Below are 16,208 nucleotides of genomic sequence, written 5' to 3'. Positions count from 1 at the left end.
TCTTCTGATACAGAAGTTAAAGGCAGGGATTTTACAGGGTGTAGCTAGATGTTTATCTTGAAAATTACCTTTTTTTCTGAAGAGTTTGTAACGGAACAGAAATGAAACTCTGTGGAGCTTTTTAGCTTGCTTTTGATGATACATGCTGTAGTTACTGCAAGTGGTGGTATTATCATGCTCTTTTGTTAATCTCATTGAACAGAAAATGATATTAGGCCTTTACCTCTCACCTTCAACTTGGTGAAATTATGTAATTCTAATCTCAGGTTGGAGGGCCAAATTTAAGATCAGACTCCGCAGGCCTTTTCCATCTAGTACAGACAGTGAATAACTGCTTGTTAAAATAACGCATGATTATTTAGGATAAAAGTGTTTTAAGGGGGAGGGGGCGGGAAGACTTTTAAGGCAATAAAATACTCAAGAGACATAGTAAACATTCCCACAGTGAACAGACAGGTGAACTTGCTAACAGATTATCTAACCGCTGTCCTCATAAAAAGCCTGAAAAGTAAAAAACCTCCTGTGACCTTTATTGTCAGCTTGATAGCTGATACACCATACCTACTAGCTACCCCACAGCATACTGGTTTGTTTTGGTGACTCAAAATTGTGGTCATTTGTTCATAATTTGGTAATAAATATTGCTATTTCCAACTCTTAAGACTGGGAAATCTAGCAAGCATCTTTTCTGGAAGCTACGCAATAGGGACTTGAAGTTGCTAGATTTGGTCGATGTCTTTTAAGTACATTCGTGGATGCTTCTTATCTGGGAAACCATTGAACCGATTCCTTGTTTGCTCTTCCCTAATCCTTCAAAATAAATTAAACTAATATATGCAGAAATCTTATATGCCTTACTTTCCTTCAGTTCTCGTTTTCATTATATCTAAAGCTGTTGTATTTTAGTTTTTATTACCTCCTAAAGACCAGAAGTCATAATTTTGAATCCCATCTTTTTCCCTGTGAGAAACTGTAGATCGACTTCTTATTTTCTAGGCAAATTGCTGGGATTTATATATCTGCTTGACTAACATATAAATCATTGTGAGCATTAATTACTTTTCTGCTAGTTAAGGTGTCCGGACAGAAAAAGCACCATTAAGAGTCTTACATTGGCTTTAAACCAATAGACAGTAATTAAACCGTGTTAAAATATTAAGAAACAAATATTATTAATGAGACTTCATGAGTTACTAGGAAAATCCTGCCTAATCTGGTAAGAATGTAAACTCATGTATGTTTTTTTAAAAAATACACTGTAAAATCTGAGAGAATATAGAAGAATATTTATAGAAGAATATTATCCTTCTATAGCTTTATAGAGGAAAATAGCTTACCCTTGCATAAGTGGATGGGTTAAAAAATGAAGAATGATTGTAATTTTATATCTAGTTTTATAAGTTCTTTTAAAATTATTATTACAAGTTATACTTGGTATTTTTATGTTAAGAATAACAAGAATATTTGGACCAAATATAGACCAAATTCTTTGTGTTATTTGAAACAGCAAACAATCTTTCTGCTTTAAATCAAGCTGGCACAAAAAAAAAGTCCCTATACATGGTCTTCTCAGCAGCTCTACGTGCTCTTTTCTTTATTTTTGTATTTGTGTGCCACTAGGCAATACTACAGGATCTGGAGCAAAGACGTCCCCAACTGGATGAACTAATAACTGCAGCACAAAATCTAAAAAACAAGACGAGCAATCAAGAGGCCAGAACAATAATCACTGACCGCAGTAAGTGCTGATTCTGCTATCATATGATATTTCAGCGTATATGGAAAATGTTGTAATGCCTGATAAGCATAGCATTTTTCAGACACTTTGTGTCTTTGCCATGAGAAGGAGAGTTCCATGAGGAGACAGCTCTTACACAGATTTTCCAAATTGCATATAGAAGAAATGTAAGTGAAAGTCAGTGATCATATATTTCAAATTTTTCACCTTAATTTCATATTGCTTGTCTTCATAGTGGATGGACATTGTACAAAATATAGAATGTGATAACTAGATATAAAGAAATACATTTATTCTTAAACAAGAAGGAAAAAGAAAGAATTCACAGAGTATAGCCGTAGGCTTGTAAGAAGCTTTCAATTCCATCCCCTGTAGTACAGCCGCAGCCTCTTCTTTCATCTCCCCTCAGTTGTCGCACAAGTCTGATGATGCTTTGTATTAGTCTGTATTAATTCTTCTGTTCTGGTTTCCCTCTCCAGAATTAACCAACTAGCTATATCTAAGGTGGAAAAATTAGTAAATTAACTTTTAGAATAAGTCTATAGAAGAGGTAGTCTTGTCACCCTCGAATGCTTGCATGTCCTTATGCCCTTCGCTATAGGATGAAACACACTGTCAAGATCATGCTATAGAAGGAGCCCTCTGTGGTGGACTGTTATATATGTTCAGTTATTATTTTAAGTACTCAGGACTAAACACTACAAAAAACAAATTTCTTAATGGTCCTAGAGGTCCCCTGTGGACCTTAGAGAAAACCCAGGCCAAAAGCATTGCATGTGAACACAGCCAATTCACTTTAGGTGGATGCAAACTGTTCTGTACATCTTGGCCTGGAGACCAGGGATTGCTCCCTGAAACTGACAACTGTAAAGGTCATCATAGGTTAAAGTTCTCTATCCCTATATATTAAAAAAAAAAAATAAATATATATATATACACACATATTACCTCTTTCTTTTTATTCTGTCAGGTAAATACTTTCCATAATATGTCAAAATCACATTGCATGTTTGGACTGCATTGTTGTTAGTAGCTCATACAGATACTATTGAGACTATATCCTATGTGAAATAACATTGTTTAACTGCTGTTCACTTACTGACCTTGAAACATATTACTGAGAGAGAGAGAGAAGCTGTATTTGGTTTATTTGAAGATTGAGAAGATATGGATAGCGCTTATGTATTACATAAGAATCTGTTTGACATGCAAATTAATTTTAGAATCACATATTCAGTTGAATTCAGATAAAGTGTGTACATTAACTTTACAGTGCTTACTCAAAGCCAACGTATATAGTACTCCTATCAGTATTTTCTAGTATGTTTTGATTTTTAATTCTGAGACAAGTCTTCTGAAGACAAGAATTGTAGACTTTAAATGAAATACAAGCATAATTCCTATATTCTCTCATGTGAATTGCATGCATGACTAGATTTTGTTTCGTTGGAAAACTGCACTTCACTTTAAGTGAAATTGCCTTCTAAGATATATTAAATGCTTCTTTCTCATACAGCAAAAAAAGGAAAGCAAGCTATCAGACTTAAATTCTGAATGAGTATGTGGTAACACAACGATATTACAACCTGCATCTGTGGCTAGCGGTGTGAATATATTTTACATGATTATTTCTTAGTTTTTGTCTATAAGAATTCCCAAAATGATTAGCTGGTTTTGAACTTCAAGTATACAAGGCTCATTTTTGCTGTGATTTAGCAATTAATTTTCTGTGATGAAACTGTCAGTATCCTTGACCTCAAAAGTGCAGCTTACGATGCACTAGATAGAGGTCATGTCCCTTTATGTTCTTTCAAGTACATCTTGCTGTAGTATATCATCTTCCAAGATCATCCGGTTGTTGCTAATGAAATAATTTTGAAGTAAACCAAATTTTAATTGTCAGAAATATACGTGGTCTGCATTTCTGCAGTGGAGGGAGATAAAGCATGATCAGGGCCATTTTTGATCCAGTCTTCTGAGGCAGCAAACTAGATTCATGAAGGTCTTTTCATGCCTACTTAGTTTATATTGGTACAATTATAGGTAGTACTGAACACTATACAAGACGTATTTTTTAGTTTTGACTTTTAAGGAGATCATGATATTTCCAGGGGAAAAAAAATGCTAGGACTTCACAACGTGACACATAAGATTTTTCCAAATATATGCCAAATGTGGCATACTGTCACCTAAAATACTTTAAAAGAACAATAGTAATTTTTATAATTTTAATTGCATGATTTTGAAGCCCCTGTGTGTTGTATGAAGGAGATTGCTCTGTTTGGTTTGAATTAGGCCTGCTAAATACCTGTATAGACAGGATCCATTTGCTCTTGTTGTGGCTACCGTGGGGGCAATTCAGCCTTCCCACCGCTTCACCATGCTGTGCTGTGCTGAACATAGGGAAATTGTCCTTTTCCCCAGCACAGCTGGGGTGCTCTCTAGCCGCGTGCTCTCTGGCAGCTCCTCTGAAGCCTGCTGTGCTGTACAGTGCTCCCACCTAGTGCAGTTGTTTTGCCTTGCAGTCCAGCACATACTGAGCCCAGCCTACTGCACCTGGGGTGTTGTCCCCAAGTCCATCCCCAGGAATCTTGCTGGCAGCCAGAGCTGAACCCTGGACCATACAACACGCTCCACTTGCTGAGGCCTGTGCATTTCCCACAGCCCTGGAGAGCATCCCCTCTGTTATACTTGGGCCTTGCATCAGAGTCCTGCTGCAAGTCCTCCCTGACTACCTCACACGCAGACTGTTTCCCATTTCCTGTGGTTTTTTCCCTCTTCATGAATACAGATAGGTTACCATGGTTATGTCTTAGCAGTTATTAGTACTCATTCAAATCTGTCCAGTTTCATGACCTGAAACTGGACCTGAAACATGACCGTGCTCACAGAGCTGAGCATCAGCACTGTGCCATTCCTTCTCCTCTGTAGCAGCTGTGTACCACTCTCACATGCGGCTTTCTGTAATGTCACAATATCAGGTGCCAAGTGCATTGGATCCCGTCATGAAGGAAAGGGAGCGCAGGGCTGCACTGCGCTGGTCTGTCACGTAAGAGCTGATAGACACAACTGTATCTAGTGCGGTACCTGCTTCTGGGCTGAAGCACAGGATCTCACACTTTGAGAAGTAAAAAGCTGATTTGTATGAATATGTTGTTCATTGCCTTTTGCATGAAGGTTCTAGTAAAAAAAACTAATGCAATCATCTGTCCAATATCAGTGAACAGATATATTATAAATACTAAATAAGACTTGTAGCTGCTCTACGAGGTAGCTGCATTCATGGTCACAGGATGGGTCAGCGTGTCATCAACTGGAATTAAAACCCTGAAGGTTCTGGCTTCTGTGCTAACATTGGTAACTCTTAAGTCATTTTGCTTGCAGAAATATGCGTGTTATGCGTTTTAAAGTCTAACTTTGAATTACATTTAGAAGCCGATATTGCTTTTGGAAGTACTTATAAAACCAAACAAGGTAAACATTTTACACAAAATCAAGGAAATCAAAATACATTTATTAGAGAACTGCAAAAATGTCAATGATCATGAGATTATTTTTCAACAGAATTGTCGTAGTATTGCAAAGGTTTCATCTTTAGGAAATAAAACCAGAAATTAAAGATAAGCTCATGCAATCAAATTATTTCCTTTCATCCTTTTCCCCCCACCTTCATTATCTGTATGAAAATGCAGGAGCTCTACTACATAAACAGCACTTGGCTCTATAAAGTGAACCTTGTGTTATGTTTACATAATGTTACACTCAAATCTGTGTTTATTCTGTGTAAATCATAGTTTGTTTACAACTTCTACATTAAAGAATACATAAGAATAATAATTACACTTAGTCTTGAGGAAAATTCGTGGGAAAAAGCAAGATACCTCTCTGCTCTTTTAATGCCCTCGATAAAGCATTCTGTTCTAACAGAACCATATGCTGTACAATAACATTTTTCACTACATAATGCATCACAGCTCAAAACCACTCAGCTTTACTGCTGATGAAAATGTTGTTTCTTTAAATTGAATGAGTTTATAAGCAACTTTGAATATAATAAAGTAGTTAAACTTTGAAAATTCCTTTTATTTTCCATCAGTTCCTAGGTATAGAATACATAAAGCCGGTAACAAGTCAATATAGAAATATACTGAGAGATAATAAAAACAAATCTACAGTCTTTGAAATTTTAAAGTAATTACAAAGGCTATGTTAGATCTTGCTAGATCCTGGAAATGTAAGAAACTTTAAATAGCAGGCCTTCCTACTGCTGTGTTCATACCCCTGCAAAAGATAACGGTGAATAACCTTTCTGTGGTTTTACTTTGCTAGTAATTTACATGCCAATTTTGTAATGTGGTTTCTGGCTGTGTAAGTGATAGAGGAGGTATGAAAATGAATATTTATAGCACTCTATGAAGAAATAATCTCTTATGCACCAAAGAATCTCCCTTTCAAGATTATAAAAAGCCAAAGTAACACGCATCTTTCTTCAGCAATTGTGTGAAATGTAGTGAACTCTCAAAATATCCCTTGAGAGGTTAATTAAGTTCTATTACATTAAATACATAAATAATAGTAATAAATACAAGCATTTCAATGAAGGTTATTTTGATCAAGGATTACATGTTCAGACCAAATGATTCATTTTGAAATTTTATTTGGCAGCTTTTAAAACCAAGTCCACAAATGTATGAATAATTCATAGATGATGTCTTCAGAAGAGCTTTTTTGATTTTGTGGTTTGTTTTTTGTTTGTTTGCAGGTTTGGGGTTTTTTTTTTTTGAAAAAAGAGAAGCTATATGTTATAATTGGTTGTTAGGAGAGCAGCGCTTGAACTAATCTGAAAAGAGTCTGAGTGTCTCTGTACCACTCCATAAAAATGTCTTTATTGAATAGTTTGCTGTATTTGACAGTTTTATGGCAAAATCATCAACTTGTCATCACTTTCACACCAAAATGTATGGAAACTCCTCAGTGAATTACAGCTGTGCTGTTGTTCTCGACATCTTAATAAAATAGGCATCTCCATTGTACTGCCATCCATGTGGTTTTCTCTTAGAGCTATTGAATACAAACAAAGAGTTTACCACTTGAAAAAACAAATTCATACAATGTGGAATTTGTCATCCAGTAGTAAAACTCCTAGTTACCAAGACTGTAAAAGCAAAGTGTAAGAGAAAACTGTACTTGTATACAGTTTGTCCAGTTATCTTGTTGATATTTCTAAATGGAATTAGTGATTAAACCCCAGTATTCTATTTTCTGGATTCCACATATTCACGAACTTCTCGAGAACATGAGTAATAGCTTTCCTATGTCATAAAGATGCAAAGTTCATTAATCATCCTGATGTACTTTACAGCTGAAACCTTGTTTTTCCTATGAGCACTGTATGCCATGGAAATGAAGGAAGGGAGAAATCATTTGTTGTTAAAGAAATGTCAATAACAAGATAAAACTGTATCTCTGAAAGGGATAGCATGTTACTGAGAAGAGTACCTCATCTGAAACTGCTTCCTTGGCACGGATCTGCTGCTACAGGATTTGTAAGAAAGTTATGGGACATTTTAAGGAGGAGTTAAGAAGTTATTTTGGAACACTGGGGAGAGTTGCCCTTTAAGAATGGGAAATAACATGCCCCAGAAATGTCTGAGTGATCAGGGAATTACAGTTATATATCACTTCTCAGGCTATATATACTAGAAGCATATGGCTCAGTGGACAAAAGGCAAGATCTAAACTGCCTACTTCAAGTTTGCAGTGCTCCCAAAAAGGATGTGAGATTACCAGGTGACCTTCCTCCATTTCTGGTTTTATTCTTGAGTAAAAATGGCACAGCTTTTTTTGTAGCCCCGGAGCTGCTAAGTGGTATTAGGTGATACCACTGCTGGTGGCTTGCTCAGAGTTCAATTACGTTCTCAAGCCTGTGAAGAGAGTTAGATAATTACTAAATTTTGTGTTGTGTGGTAATTCAAGTGGAACGTAGCTGGCTTGTTCTAGAACAGGTACTTCTAAATAGATAGGAACATTATAAGTTTTATGTTCCTAGAAATCAGTCTGTTGGAGAACAGGCACCCTGGATTGTTGTGTTGGATAAGAGGCACTTGATTCTGCCCAAATAGTAAGTGTTAGTAAAATTTTGTCATCTGTCCTCCAAAATAGCTAGGAGAGCAGAATGGTTGACCAAATCTCTCATCAGGAAAATATGACCACAAAGTGAGTTCTCTGCTAATTGTGAGCTTGTGAACAGCAAAGATAAAGTTCAGTGAGTTTAAGGTTGTGCTGCAGGAAGAGGCCCTTCAGAAAGAGTGATATGGCAATAAAAATTTTTTAAAAGCCTTTAGATAATTTTGACTAGGCCCAGAAAAGAAAAAAAAACCCAAACAAAACAAAAACCAAGGTAGGGCGATGCTTCACACTAACAGGTTATGCATTATTGTATGATGTGGCCATGGGTATGTGAAGTTAACTGGTTGAAAGATTTGGGACATACTATCACCTGACAGAAGGAGAATGCACTTCCCACTTTATCCTAGGGAAGAATTGATATGGCATTGTGGTAGAGATGGTGTTCGAGTCTGCTTTGTGTCTTTTTTTAACTTACGTTGATCATCATTTAGAGACTGAGTTAATCAATAGAGGGGATCAGTCAGAATACAGACAAAAAATTCTGCTAATTTATAGTGCCAAGAAAATTCAAGCCTATTTAATAATCTGCAATTTACTCTGCTGTTCTTAAAATGTTTGGAGACTGAGGTGACAGAAGTGACTGTAGAAAAAGGGCCAAAGCATATAAATCTTCAGCCCCCCCCCCGCAACCTTCAATTTACCCACTTACCAGTTAGATGAAAGTAAGTGTTGCCCAGAACCATGAGCAGACATGAAATGACAGAAATTCTTGTTTACAGGCTGTCAGCAGGCAATTCCTTTCCCCGAGTACTATTGTCTGCTCCCCTGCTACGGTAACTCCTATTAATAGTGTTGTTAGGGGCATCTTTTCCTTCTTTTATGCTCAAGGGGAGTCATATTTTAACAGACTGGTTTTATGTAACTGCCTGCCTTTGTTCCTAAAGTCTTTGTGAAAATCTTTAGCACTCATAGAAATCTTCAATTTGAAGGAGTTCTCTTCTTTCGGTTTAAGGAGACCAGTGTCTCAGTAGCTTCAGAAAGAAACAAACTTATTTGCGAAAGTGTTATAAGCAAAATGTAAAGCGAAGGTAAGGAACAGCCACACAGGATGAGATTGCAGGTCCTAATCATTTACTCCGTTGTCTCCAAAATTGTTAGTACCACATCCTTCTGAAGAATGTTTAAGAATTCAATAGTATGCAAATGTGAAGTAAATTGAGAGTACTTCTCAGGTTATAAAATCTTTCTTTCATATCTTAAACAATTAGAGAAGCGTTAACATATTTTTTTAAAACATTTAACTAACTAAAACTGCCAAGAATTTTCAGTTCTTCAGGAAAGCAAGCACTGACTTATTTTAGTTTTCTAATTTTCTAGTTTAGTATCTAATGTGGGTCTTCCTATTTACAGTGTTACAGCAAAAAATCTGGTTTTAATTACATTGGATTTCAAAATTAGAATCGGTCTCATTTTACAGATGTAAATTAACATTTATACAAAATACTTTAAAATCTGAAAATAATAGATGCTGAAGAGGTTTGACTTATATCTTGTCAGTGGTAGAAGAATGTTACATTGACTTGTGTAGTGGCCAGATAATAAGAAAAGAATTGTTTTTCTCTTTGAGCAGTACCAGAAAGACTCAGTCAATTTTCTGTGTTAAAAGGAGTGGTGTTAATAATTTGCCATTAAAAATATTTATACTACTTATACTATACTTGTGGCCCATCTCAATTGCAAGTAAATAGCCAAAATGATCAAAGTCCAAAAGGGAAAGAAGAGAGAAACAACTGCCTATTTTTTATAACTGTATTAGCATTCTGCGCTTTAAGAATTATGTTTCAAAGTTAAAGACTATTTTTACAAGCAATTTAAATTCCCTGTTTAGTGGTGAAATTCCATCACTGTGTTTATATAAAATCCATTTGGGCAATCAATGAAGTTACTGTCTTAAAATCTGTGAGTATGTAGTTGCTCAAGATCATGGAAAATTGTTTTGCTTTTTTTTTTTTTAGACAGGAGTTTTCTATTTCTTGATAAATGCTAGGACTACATATGTTTTTGAAATCTGAAAGTCTCAAAAATATTGCATTATATGGTTTAGATGCATTCCCTTTTTTCTTTAAGGGAGTTATAAAGCTCCATTTTTAACAAAAGCATCCCATTTACCCAAAAAAAGTCATTGTCTTCCTAGCTTTCACTGTCTTTATATAGTGGTTTAATATTTCTAGTTAATAACTGTAATTATTTTATTTTAAATGTTGAAGTTCAGTCAGTTTATACAGACTTCAAAAAATTACTTGTTTTTTTAATATTAAATTGCCTGGGTTTTAGCTATTGTTTTCTTTTTATTATTTATTGGGATTTAATTTTTGCAGGAGTTCTCTTTGTGAAAGTTGGCTTTGCAATGCTGGCGTTCTTTATTACTGGACTTGATGATATCACATATCTGAATATATCTTATGTCAGAATAGATGTCAGCAATTGATTAGAAAGTAATTTGGATTTTGTATTTGTTTTTAGATTTGGGCAAGGTGACAGAATTTAATGAGTGGTTAGGACTTCTGAGAATAATGAGATTTTCATAGATGTTTTATCTGGTAGAAAACCCCTGGAGTACACAAGTTGCCAGGAAGTGCTGTTGCACATCTGCTGCCATCTGTACCAAAACCACTTGATCCATTTTTCACAGTTAACACATACTTGCTGCATTTTCATGTTTGTACTTCTGTGTATTTTTACGGGTGAACTTAATAATCTGTAAAAACACTGAAAACCTGACCTTTTATATTTGCAACTGTGAAAACCATTTTAAGATGCCATGCGGCGTTATGAAAAGCCACCTGAGCTACCTCTGAGACTAGAAGCTGCGGAGGCCCTTGGCTGAGGCGCTTTGCGTGGGGTGGCAGGACGTGCCACAAGTGCCTCCTTCCAAGCGTGCACCTCCAGCCGTGTCCCCTTCCACGTCTCTCCTCCAGAGCGCACCTCTTCGCGCTTCTGCCTGCCTCTCTCCTTTGGTGTTTCCTCACCAGCCTCCCGCCGTGCCTCCTGCCCCTGCCTGCTGCTGTCCTGGCTGCAGCATGTTCAGGCAGAGGCACCACTGGCTCTGGAGGGCGTCAGCTGCCCCCCACGGGTCTCCGGGCCGGCTGGAACCATCTGCGACCAGCACAGGGCAGCTCACGGCCTCCTCCTGCCCAGGCACCCCGCAGGCCGCAGCCGGGGTGTGCTGCTGGCGCTGCCCGAGCTGCCGCAGCCACCATGGCTCCCAGGCGGCGTGTGGCACAAGCAGAGCTCACGGGCTGTTTCCTAGAGATCATGAGGACTCCTAGAGGTGTATTTTCATCTCTCTTCCTGTGCTTCCTCCATTTTCTCTCCTCCTCCCTCTGTCCCCTGTATAGAAAATGCTGGTTTAGGTAATCAGTTAACTCATTTCTTCCTGTACTCTGTAGTTTCTTCCCTTGTTGTTGCTTGTTCCCTGTTCTGTTTGCACCGTGGCCTTGCACTTGTCTTCCACTCTGGCTGTCCCCTCCTGCTTAACTCCTCTTTCTAGGACTGGACTTGTGAAAATTGCTGTCGTAGCTCAGAGCAGGGCTCGCCCTGTAGCGCAGGTAATGCAGAAAAACTGTATTGGATTTAGAGATGGTTGTGCAGGCCTGTTCAGAGCGTTGTTGGTGTTTTCATGGCTTTGTACAGGAGGTGTCCCATTAATTTTCTGATTGTAATATGTGACATCTGGAAAACAAATTAGCCAAATAGTAGTCTTTAGTTTTAGATGTTAACTTCTCTGAGACTTGATCTTAGTAGCTTCTGATACCATTTAAGATATCTCTGAATTCTTAGGTTTAATAAACCCCCCGCTGTTAGCAGCAGCAGAATCGGAGCAGGTCTGTGCCTCCGCCTGGCTGCTTTCTGCCCATGCTTCCAACACCACGCACTGCAAACATCTCGGAGAGGACCAAGAGGGATGTTGCCATCAGCAATGAAGGTGCTGTGCTCTGACAGCTACCCACACAAGGGTGACTTTTGCCAGTGAGAAGTCACAGATTGCTTTGAAAGTGATGGAAATGCTTCGTCCTTGGAGGCGAAGTGGGGGAATGAGTAATCATGTTCTCATTACACTGGAACAGGACCTGGCACCCAAATGCTGATATAAACACTTGGACTAGGGATTAATTCAGTTGCACCTGTAATGTTAATCGGTGAAAGAAGAGACAAGATAAGGGTAACAAAAAATTCCAGGATATCAAGAGAAACCCTCATGTGTGATGGAAAGTAGAGAGAGAATGCTTGCAAAGACTAAGGCAGCCTACTGGTAAGGCAGACTACCACAACAAAGAAAGCAGGATTGTTTTTTATCCTTTCCTTGCAAATATATGATTGCATCTGAGGAATACTTGCTATTCTTCATTTTTCTTCCTAATGGAAGCCCCTTGCCAAACACTAAGCATTGACTTACTCCTTATGCCTAAGGTCAGTTGTGTGATAGCATATGGGTTATTTTTTCTTGCCTTTAGGGATCAATGAAAATGCAGTGAGAGCAAACTTCTTGTATCATCAGAGGTGAGGCTGACCTCGATTTAATTTCCCGATCTGCTACAGACTTCCTTTGTAATTCCAGAAAAATCTTCTAGTTTCATACATTCGATTCTTTACCAAGATAAGGTGGGATAATATGTCTTCTCTCCCAGCCTTTGTCTGCTCTATGTGTTCAGAAGACTAGGGTTTTTGACTTGTTTTGTTTAAATGTGACAAACCTTAGACTTTGTTGTTTTGGCCAGTGTTTCAAGGTAGTACTGTCTTAGAAATAGTAGCTTGCATGGAACGTTGTAAATTTAACTAGAAACAGACATGAAAACAGTAAAAATATCTGGTTTATTTTATTGTTTTCCATGATGATACAAACAGAAGAGCCATGCTAGCTGTGTTGCAACAAATTAGTCAAAAGGAAAATAAATGGAAATAACAAAAAAGGAATTGTTCAGAAATGGAGTTTTCAAAATATGATCAAATTACACTTCCAGTGACTTTTCATCCAGAGGTTGATGGGCAATATTTAACGTCCACAGTTATTTTAAAAACTGTGTCAGAACAGTATATATTCATTTATGCCAGACCGTAATTTTCTGTTGTAATTACAGAGCAAACAGGAAACAAAGGTCCTGCTCTGCAGAGATTACAAGCTAAATTTAGATGCCACATAATCAGTGATATCAGGCAAATGCAGATTTTGGTGTACATTGTGTCCCATCTCTTTTTCTAAAATGAATGCAATGCAGAAAGAACATATATTGGAACCTGCAGTTGTTCTCAGACAATCTAGTTAAGCACCGTGGAGTACATTTGGGCTACAGATTTTACTTTGGCTGTCCTCAATATAAATTTACTGTGGTTTTAGTTTCGCTGGGTTTGGGAATAAATGAATAACAAAAAGAGTGTTTCGCACAGCCCCAAAGCTCCTTTGCAAGTCCAACCTGAGTAAACACAAGCTTAGCCTGTGTGAGAGAGGTCCTAAGACTTTGGTGGGTGGTTGCACCAGTGGTGGTTTCATTTTGTTATGTATACCAAACCGTCATTATGATGACTTATGAAGTATTGTAGATAATTCAAAGAATTTAATTTTATTACTCATTTCAGGACCATAAGCATATGAAAGTGGTGACTCTGAAGCTTTTCAATCTGTGTTTAGTGGATAGCAATGCTCACAGGATTGTGTCAGCCTTTATCATGCCAAAAATGGAAGTAAGGGGAAATAGCATAAAAATTCTAGGGATGAGCTGCTCATATTTCATCTTTCTTGTCAGCGGGCCTATTACATGATGAGAAAGGGACCCATCAGAGAGTGGTCTAGGCAATCCCTAGCTGAGTAATAGCAAAGGAGAGTAGGTGTCGAACAGTCTGATGTATGGTAAGAAAGTGGTGGCACTTGGGCTTGGTGGAACTTATAACATGAAACAGAATATTTAGAAAAGGTTTTATTTCATTATATTTTAATTGGATGGGAACCTGCGTACAGTAGAGAAAACACCTATGCCATGGAAGTTTTCCCTGGAAGTGTCAGACTGTGTTTATGTCTGCTTTGACTTCTTAAGTGTAGAAATGATTACAGTATTCCAGATGAAGAGATATAATAATTTTGCAGAATATTAATTACATTTCCAGTATTATTATACTCTCTGAATTTTTGAGCTTTAGACACTTGGCTTTCTTCACTTCATTATATTAGGATGGCAACAGTAATGGTTTAACATGTATCTGTATCAGACTGATAGTGTTGTCTGAGTATGTAGAAAATGTGAAAGGGAAAACAGAATGGCGTGTAAGACGTGGAAATATCAATCTAAAGTAGAAGCAAGCGCCCCAAGGGGTTGACTCACCTTTGGAAATACATAGTCCAATATTAATATAATTTTTCTAAAAGACTTTAATTGTAAAGCTAAAAAAAAAAGTTTGTTTTTGTCTTGGTCATAAATACAGTTTTTAATTTACAGTCTTGTGATATCTGATGCTTTTCTTCTTTCAGGAAGGTTATTGTAAGAGAAGTAACTATTTTACCCAAATCACCAGTACAATACATAATCTGTTGTGTAAACGTTACTTCTTTTGAGTCTATAAGCTTCTGTCTGTGCTGGAATTTCTAGCCAGCTGTCCCTGAAAAAATGTGATGGAGGAAGCTGTATATCTGATATTTCACTACATTATTGAGTACTGCATCCAGCTCTGGAGCCCTGAACATAAAAAGGACATGGACTGGGTAGAGTGGGTCCAGAGGAGGGCCGTGAAGGCTGGAGCACCTCTCCTCTGAAGACAGGCTGAGAGTTAGGGTTGTTCAGCCTGGAGAAGACCTTATAGCCTTATAGGTCTCTGGGGAGACCTTATAGCGTCCTTTCAATACAGAAAGGGGGCTTACAAGAAAGACGGAGAGAGACTTTTTACCAAGGCCTGTATTACAGAGCAGGGGGCAATGGTTGTAAACTGCAGGAGGGTAGATTTAGATTAGATATTGGGAAGAATTTTTTCACTCTAAGGGTGGTGAGGCACTGGAACAGGTTGCCCAGGGAGGTTGTGGATGCCCCATCCCTGGAAGTGTTCAAGGCCGGGCTGGATGGGGCTTTGAGCAGCCTGCTCTAGTGGGAGGTGTCCCTGCCCAGGGCAGGGGGGTTGGACTAGATGACCTTTAAAAGTCTCTTCCAATCCAAACCATTCTATGATTTTGTGATTATGAAATTGGTAATTTGTAAATAAAACAAATTTGTAGAGTTTTCTGTTTCTGTTGTGAAATAACAAATTTATTAAGTTAACTCAGTTCAGATACAAAATGCCAACAATGTATGCTTAAAGTTGAATATAGAAACATTTGATAGAGAAACACACTTACTTCTTTGCTTTGAAATCAGTTCTTGCACATTTGGAAGTTTGTTTTGCTTTTAAAGGCAAAAATAAAAGTCAAAGTTATGATGTTTTGATTTGGCCCACCATTTTTTTTCTGATGCATGCATGGCAGTTTTTGGTTCATCCGCTGAGCTAAGGTCGGTATTGTTGTCGGCACCTGGCTTTCTGTGACTGTTGTGTAGGTGAGTGAACAGAGCTCTAGAGTCGTCTCCTAGCTGACCTCCGTGAGAGGCACTTGCCATGGAGATACGGCAGTCGAGTCATTGTGCAGATTTAGCATTGTCAGAAGAGGCACAGCAGAAGATTCATGATAGTCTGTGATTGTAATTCCCAGTCATGGAATACCATAGAGGGCAATTGTAGTCCAGCAGATGGTGTCAGAGTTAAGACCAACAAATAGGAGCCACTGAGTTCCTTACTGACCATTGCATAAAGCGTGCCAGTGTACCCTTGCTGATGCAGCTTAATGAGTGAGTATTACAGTGGTAAGGATTTGAGATTTTTGAGAGTTATAGAAAACAAAAGCTTAGCTTCTGTTATTCTGACAGCTCATATAATATTTAGTGTCAAATAACAGAGGAAGAGATTTGCTGTTTATCCATTATAAAATGAATCAAAGCCGGTTGCAGTCTTTGAATTTTGGATGTATGGCTTTCAGGGGAGTGGAGGTTCTCCTGAGGAAATTCTTTTGCTTCTTAAAGAAAATAGAAATATAAACATTATGCAAAACTGTACTTCAGTAACTTAGAGTCTGATATTTGCAGAATTCCTAAGTCCATTTTAATTTTCCAGGTATTTTGATACTCTAAGATCTCCCAGTCTTCCCCATATAGTTAGAGCTGTGTCTATTAAATCAAAGCAAATCAGTGTACACATTAACAAATGTGAATATATTTGAAAAGCAAGTCTCAACCTAAACTCAGTAGGAGTTAGTAGGCCAATGACATTAAAA

The 16,208-nt window shown here is 37.7% G+C and overlaps 1 protein-coding gene across 11 annotated transcripts in view; it reads left to right on the top strand.

Moving 5' to 3' along the window:
• Positions 1 to 16,208, top strand: part of DMD (dystrophin) — a 1,301,546-nt gene that overhangs the window by 981,561 nt on the left and 303,777 nt on the right. For all 11 annotated transcript variants that reach the window (XM_054189211.1, XM_054189212.1, XM_054189209.1 and 8 more), the window contains one exon: positions 1,621 to 1,738. In XM_054189211.1, coding sequence (XP_054045186.1) covers positions 1,621 to 1,738 — 118 coding nt within the window. The remainder of the gene's footprint in view (positions 1 to 1,620; positions 1,739 to 16,208) is intronic.

The sequence above is a fragment of the Rissa tridactyla genome, chromosome 1 (genome assembly GCF_028500815.1).
Source record: "Rissa tridactyla isolate bRisTri1 chromosome 1, bRisTri1.patW.cur.20221130, whole genome shotgun sequence".
NCBI lineage: Eukaryota > Metazoa > Chordata > Aves > Charadriiformes > Laridae > Rissa > Rissa tridactyla.
The sequence above is the reverse complement of the archived record's forward strand: the minus strand, read 5'-3'. Positions and strand labels throughout refer to the sequence as shown.